Raw genomic sequence first — 7245 nt, 5'->3', positions numbered from 1 at the left:
AAAGAGTGCTTTAGTTCAGAAAGTAAAATAATTCAGTCACCACTCAGAGCAATAAGTGGAAGCAAACAGAAATGGTAGTTCTCAATTTTTTAAATATTTTAGCTCTTTTCTTTTTTTTTTCAAATACATTTTGAAATGTTACATTACAAATAAAAATCTTTGATTTTACTTTTTTTTTCCCCTGTAGATTCTCCAACAAAGTATATGTGCTATCACAGGGCAAAAAACCCCAGGTCTTGGAAAAACACATTAAAGCACTAATCTCAAGAGCATTTTTGCAATGGCTGCTAAATGTAACAATATTTGCTGACTCCAGTGGTAGTTGCATTAGACTATAGATGATCTCTGCTCAGAATGCTCAATTGTTGATTTTATGGTTCTCTTTCTTTGTTTGTTACTCACAAACTGTTTTCAGTAGATGTGCAGTATATAACTGGGAATTCTATATGATATGTGTATAACTATATATGTGCATATAGTATTTCTAATTATCATGAGGCTTGTTTTTCTTTTGATCTACAAATGAGTGCTCTCAACTGATGCTAGTGTTACACAGCTTTGATCTAGTACAAAACCAATATTTGGCAGCAGGAGATTTAGCCAGCCATCCATTATGGAGGAAACGTAATATTATTAATAATACTTATATTCTACATCCTTTAGAAACATTGAATTACATTCTAATAATTCACCAGTTGTCATTACTAATAATGAGCACAAGTATTCATTCTTCTTCATCTTGAACAGATTTTGAACCTATAGTCTGATCCCAACTAATTTCTGTTGGACTCCAGGCGTTGTCCACATGCATTACACTAAAGGACAGGAGCTGTAATCAGCATCAGTGGCGGCCAGAGTGAGAAAATATTTGCAGTCTGTCTAAGTCATGTTAGCTCCTGCTTAGGAGTTGTTGTGAGTTAGGAAGTGACGGTATTCTCAACTTCGCTAAAGCATTTTAAGTATCTAGACGTATTACTCTTCAAAAAAAGAGGCCATGGGATGATTTTAGCAACGTTTTCCCACAAAGATCAGTTTATTAGATTGACTACTCTTCAGTCTTATTTCAAACCTTCCAGGTCTTCACACAGGAAAATAAAAAAGCCAATCAAAGTACTAAGTCACATAGAAGCAAAGCCCAGGAAAGTTCCCAAGCAAAATTTCACATTTCTACAAAATTTAACAATGAGAAAAAAAACTAATTTGATTTTGCTATCTGTTATTTTCTTCCCATAAAACATCAACAACATGCCTTCAGCCTGTTCTGTCTTGGAATACAGTGCATGGAGATCCCCATAAGCAGGTACACAGGCAGAAGGTCCCACAGGGTCCTCATGAAGAGCTCAGACTCCATACGCTGTAATGTAGTGTAAAGGACTCTGGTGATGTGTAATTGACTTGACACATCTTGAACTGCACATCTGATGCAATGGATGTGGGTGTCCCTTTGAACTAAGTTCTGGGCCCTATGAACCTTAGTCACTTGATGACATAATTTTCAGTCAAATAGAATAAATAGTAACAACAAGCAAAATTACTGTGTATTTAGGAAAAGTTCTGTCTCAAAATTGGCTCAAAGCAGGCATCCGAGAACAAATCAGCAAGCTTTTAATGGTGATTCCTTCAGCAATCAGTAATGATAACCAGTCAGATTACACACAGTTGAGTGCATACTAACTGTCCAGAGCCAAGCTCAATTAAGACTAGTTACATTTTGCAAAAGCTTTTCACTTTACGGTGTTTGATGCAAGTATTTAGAATGTGTACAACAATACAAATAACTGCTGACCCTGAGAGGTCTAATCTGATTGCCCTCAGTGAATTACTCAGTTTATGGCTGTGAGAACTGTCTACAGTGACAAATGGTTTCTGTAAACATTTTTTGTGTTTCTGGGAAAAGGTCCAACTCTGTTTTGTCCCTGTTGACATTTGCCCTCTACAAGTGGAGCTGGTTGAAATAATTTCGTGTGTACATGCATTGGTACACTGGACACAGTTCATTACAATACAAGGCTCTTCTAGCAGAAGTTTACTATTGCAGAATACTCCTAGCTCCCATATCTTTCAAATGTGTCATTTGATAGTACTCAGCATCAGTGAAATAAATGAACACAGGAAGAACAAATAGGTACAACTAAGCAAACTCATATTGCTGTCAGTTTTTAAAGAATTACTGTTTAAGTTCATTGAGGTGTTGGTTATTCAAATAGCAATGGGATGGGCTCCTTCAAATGCTTGACATAAATGAGTGGATAGCAAAAATAAATGCACTTCTGCAACCTCCCTCCCTCATACCTAGAACAAATGCATGCTGTTTAGCTATAAATGCTCCTTGAGTAACCTGTATCCAGCACAACCACTAATGTGCAATAAATCTACTAATACATGACTGATTACCCACCTCATCAACTTGAGGATCTTGAGCCTGAGCAGCATTGGGCACTGGGGAATCACAGTCTGGGCTGTAATGCTCACAATAGTCGTATGCAGCTCTAGGGTCAGCTATAATCAACAGCTGCTGGATATCGCCCTGCAGGAAAGCATATGCAGATTAAATAACAAAACCAAAGATTGTCTGCAGTTCAACAGAAGTACAGAGTTTTCATTCAGAAAACAAAACTAGACACTTAACACTTACATTAGATACTATATTAACATTTGTGGTTATAAATAACAAATCATTAATTTCTGCTGCTATTCTGGAAAGCTCCCTCACTATTGTTCACGCGGTAAAACAACGCAAATGAATACCAAATGGACTAGCTGCAAAATTCTGGCTTAAAATGCTGTCCGATTCGGTAAGTAGAGGGTGGGAAGGTGTGACTCCTGCTCTGTCACTTTCATGTGGTTTGTTGACTTCTTCACTGGGAACCAGTCTAAATTCCTAAGATTTAATTCAGAGCACTGCCTATTACCAGGGCGCAGCTCAGTATGCAAGTGATCAACAGAAAGCATAACTCAAGAGTTTGCATCACATCTGTACTCTCAAAGAGAAAATATAGAATGAAACAAAAAGACCTCTACCAGAAATAGTTATTGGAATGAAAAAGTAATAAAGTAAGCACTATGCAAATACACACTATAGAATGTGTTGAAATAAAAAATTTAACAGCTAGCAAATGTTATTTTCATCTCTATTTCCATATATCATGTGTAAAAACAACATCACAGTAAAGAGACCCACTATTCTGGATAATAAAAATGGCTCTGCTGAGATCCCCTACAGAGACCTTGTACGTTTATCATTTTCCACAGAAAGCTGTCTGGTATCCAGTGTATTTCTTAACATAGTGGTACCATTTAAACCACATTAGGTACATTCCTGCCAACATTTCCACTATAAATTTCCTCATTCAGGAGCTTCTTATGCTGTCATAAAAATAAGGTTGTTGAAATTTGGCACATGTTCTCGGTCAAAACCCATTAAGTTCAATCTCGCACTGTTTCCCCAGAAGCGAGATCATTTAAGCTTTTATATACTCCTAATGTAATTTTATTTTGGGGTTTTTTTTACCAAAAATGGGGGCAAATGAATAACTTTGTTAGTAAAGCTGTGCATGTTTTGTCTTTAAAGAAAAAATAGTGTAACTGACATAAGCATACAGCTGGGAAAATTCACAATTATCTCAGTATTTCCGAAATTCCTTTACATCTCTCAGGACAGTGGCCTTTAATAAATTAACAAAACCAGAATATATTTTATATTAGTACAGAATAATTCGTAATGCTCCTTCCTTTCAAAAAGAAAAATCACAGAAAGAAGCAAAAACCTTCAAACTGAAAAAAAAAATCAAACAACTTTCTGCAATTTTCCTAGTTCTACAATGTTTTTACTAACTTATTTAACACAAAATATGAAATACCACATACTGGCTATAAATTATAAATCTGATTTTTTCAACACTCTCAATTCATTTTACTTTATAGACTCCTGTGTGTCTCAGATTTATTTAGAGTTGGAATATATTTTTTAAGCTTCCAGAAATGCCAAAAATGCAGCAGTCTGTTCCCCTGCCAGTGGTTCTAGACTGTTTCTTTTATTATTCTTAGCTCACTAACACTTCCTGATTTGGACATCTTCCTACAAAACCTGCTATATATACAAAGAAATACCTCCTTTGATTCATTACATGACTCCCTCAAAAGTTTGAGTGGTTTGAGACATTTTGTGCAGTCATTTTCAGCCTGGGCTATGCATCCCCTATCTACAGCAAAGTGTTCCCAAAGTGCTCTGCCCTTCCTCTTTCATCAGCCAAGTTAAAACTAAGTGAAGCAGAGGAATAAGTTAGAGAGAATTAGCAACTGAAAGACAAAAGAGGTAACACTTTTGGAGCAACCATTAGAGATGGAGGCGTAGAACTCCTGTCCTCGCCCTGTTGAGCTCAGGTCATGTCTTGCTATATGTCCCTGAACATCTGGGACTTTGAGATGCCCACACAGATCACCACAGATACAGTGTGCCAGCTAATGTGAGTAATGCTGGAACTGCTCCTGAAACTACTGCTGTTTAGTAGGATACGCCAAGAGAACCTAGGTGGGGAATATAGCCAGTATTCTAGAGCTTGCTTTGTGCTGATCTTGAATGCCATGGAATTTTGGCAATAGGTTTTGTCAGACTGTGTTTGCTAGAAGCACACCGCATGCTGTTACCACTTGGCTTAGATGTCCCTAAATTGGTTAAAGCTGTTCCTGACTGTACTTCTCAGCCCTGCCTGTCTGCCTGCCTGCCATGGGTACAGAGTGAGGCCCTCAGAACTCTTGTACTGTATACAGAAATTGCTACTGGCTATTAATGTGTGAGAAGGTTACTGAGGAAGTGAATTATTTTACATTTGACATCTCAAATGTTAATTTTCCTCTTTTTTTCTTCAATATCTGCTATAAAAATATTCCAAATAAATTTTTCTTTTTCTATTTTTTAAAAATTTTCCTATCGTTGCTAATTAAATAGCTTCTTTGAGTATTTGTCTGTGATATATCAGCAGTGCTGTTTCAGTAGTCAGTGAAGAGCTTCCATTTCAGATCAGGTCAGTCATCTTAGCACATTAAATTCCCCATACATTATTGAGGATTTCATTACTGTGCTTTAGTTACCATTCTAAGGTATATGTTGGACAAATCTACACTCATTCTCTTTGATAATTTCTCACAGAACAACTTCAGTTTTCACAAACCCATTCTTTAATTTTAAGTGCTTGACTTTGTGAGACTGAAACAGAATTTTATAAAGCTCCCTGTGAATAAACTACAAACATTTAATATGGCCATACTTCCATGACCTGCAGTCATAAATTGGGCACTTAATGACCTACCTGCACAAGCCTCAAGAACTTTAAATGAAAATACATATAAAAGGAGTAATGGGATATTAGCAATTCTAATAGTTGATCTCTAGAACAACACTGAGGTATCCAAACATATAAACATATCTGCATAATATTATTCTTATATGAAAATGGCAGGAAAAAAGGAAGTCCCACAGAATAGAATGATAAAAGCAAGAGAGAGAGAACAAAGAGAAGGAGACAGGAGAACAGAGTAAAATTTACAAATACACCTGAGCATCCTTGAAGTACTCTGAAAAGTGCACAGAGAGGAAAAAAAAAGTAGTACAAAAAGCAGCTGTCTATATAGATTCATTCTATTTCCTTCCCTGTGAAATTGTTATGACTGCTTGTCCTGGTTTACTGGGCTAGAATCTTCAAATCAGTTTTCTATTCAGGAAAACTGCTTTTCCAAAAACACTTCAGTGCTGGTTTTCAGTGGTAATGAGCTGATAAGACAATCTGGGTAAGCTTCCAGCCAACACTGGAATGCAGGTTGTGGTAGCGATCAAGGACTATTTTCAGTTCTGGTGTTGCACCTGTCCTGTCAACTTTTTCTTTACAAGAACCCAGAGTAGATGATCAAGTTGGCCAACAGAAAGTGTCTACACCATAAACATCACACTCTCTCTAAAGGGGGAAGTTTTCTGGGGATGGCTCTCTTTCTTCGATGGCTGCCATCCTAAGAGAGACTCCTCCGTTATATTGGCTGAGTACAACTCTGTGTGCTTTATTTTAATACTGTTTAATACTGGCTTTTCTTATTATTATTTCATTAAATCTGTTTCTATTTCAACCCATGGGTCTCCTTTCCCAGGTAGGGAGGAGTCATCAGGTAACAGAACAACTGTCTAAAAAAAACCACCACCTTTGCTGGTAAGGACTACTTAGGCAATTCCACATAGCTGATAGATGATATACAGCATGTTATACAAGTCAAATGTTTGATGTCTCCGCTGAACCAATCTTCACCATGATTTGATGTTACAAGTGGGATGACAGTAGAAAGCAGAGGCAGAAAGCTTATGGTGAGGTATCAGACAGATATACACAGCAACTTTTTCATCTTCTTACTTGTGGCAATGTGCATGCTTAACTTGCCCACAAAACTGCTAACAGCCTATTTAGCCCTTAAAAAGAAAAATCTGCTGCCTTATAACAATTCTTTATCCTGGATAACACTTAGTACAATGTATTTTAATCAGTGTTTATTTGTTATTTAACATTACTTGCAGTTTAGGTATGAGAATTGAGAGCTAGGTCACTGCTTTAGCTGCCTGCAGGTGAAGAGGAGGCACATGCAGCAAGGTATTCAAGCATACCTAACATTAAGCATATAAGTACTGCTTGTAAGTAAAATGTATCAAATTGGAGTCTTAATATTTAGTTTGGATCACAAATAATTTATTGAAATAGACACTAAGTTGTTGCCAAAGCCAACAAATAACTCACAAAGTCAATGCATAGTTGGGTAATTAATTTCAATATGGAACACAAATAGTTCAAATCTATGAATGCTTTAATTCCTCTCTATTTTGGGAATGTGCTCATAAGTAAAATCAGAGGTTTCTGAATCACATCATGGTTACATGAAAAAAAGCTGCCTGAGAGTCATAAAGTACCTTGTCCACCAGTTATGCCTACCATGAAAACACGATACAGAAGGATTACTTCTGTAGCACTGTCCTAAAAGATACTATACCAAAGAAGCTACTCTTCACAGAATAAGGTTATTAAAATGAATTAGACCTGAGGAAACATTCACTTCTTGTGGCATGCCACAGCAAATGTGGAGAAACAGGCTACAGAGCTAGAAGAAGAATATGCTCAAATCAGTTGAATGCTTGCCTATTGGAAGAGCTGCACAGACATTCACTCATATTAACTCTTCTACACTTTCAGGTAATGACGTGGGATGGAATAG

The 7245-nt window shown here is 36.8% G+C and overlaps 1 protein-coding gene across 1 annotated transcript in view; it reads right to left on the bottom strand.

Annotated features, from left to right (window-relative positions):
* The window catches only part of LOC104548608 (collagen alpha-1(XI) chain), a gene marked incomplete at both ends in the record, with an annotated part of 75385 nt that extends 72858 nt beyond the window's left edge, over positions 1 to 2527 (bottom strand). The window contains one exon of the mRNA XM_010194681.1: positions 2399 to 2527. Within this exon, the coding sequence (XP_010192983.1) occupies positions 2399 to 2527 (129 nt within the window). The remainder of the gene's footprint in view (positions 1 to 2398) is intronic.
* Positions 2528 to 7245: the final 4718 nt, after the last annotated feature.

The sequence above is a fragment of the Mesitornis unicolor genome, unplaced genomic scaffold, assembly GCF_000695765.1.
Source record: "Mesitornis unicolor isolate BGI_N332 unplaced genomic scaffold, ASM69576v1 scaffold3821, whole genome shotgun sequence".
NCBI lineage: Eukaryota > Metazoa > Chordata > Aves > Mesitornithiformes > Mesitornithidae > Mesitornis > Mesitornis unicolor.
Note: the sequence above shows the minus strand (reverse complement) of the source record. Positions and strands in the feature narration are given on the sequence as shown.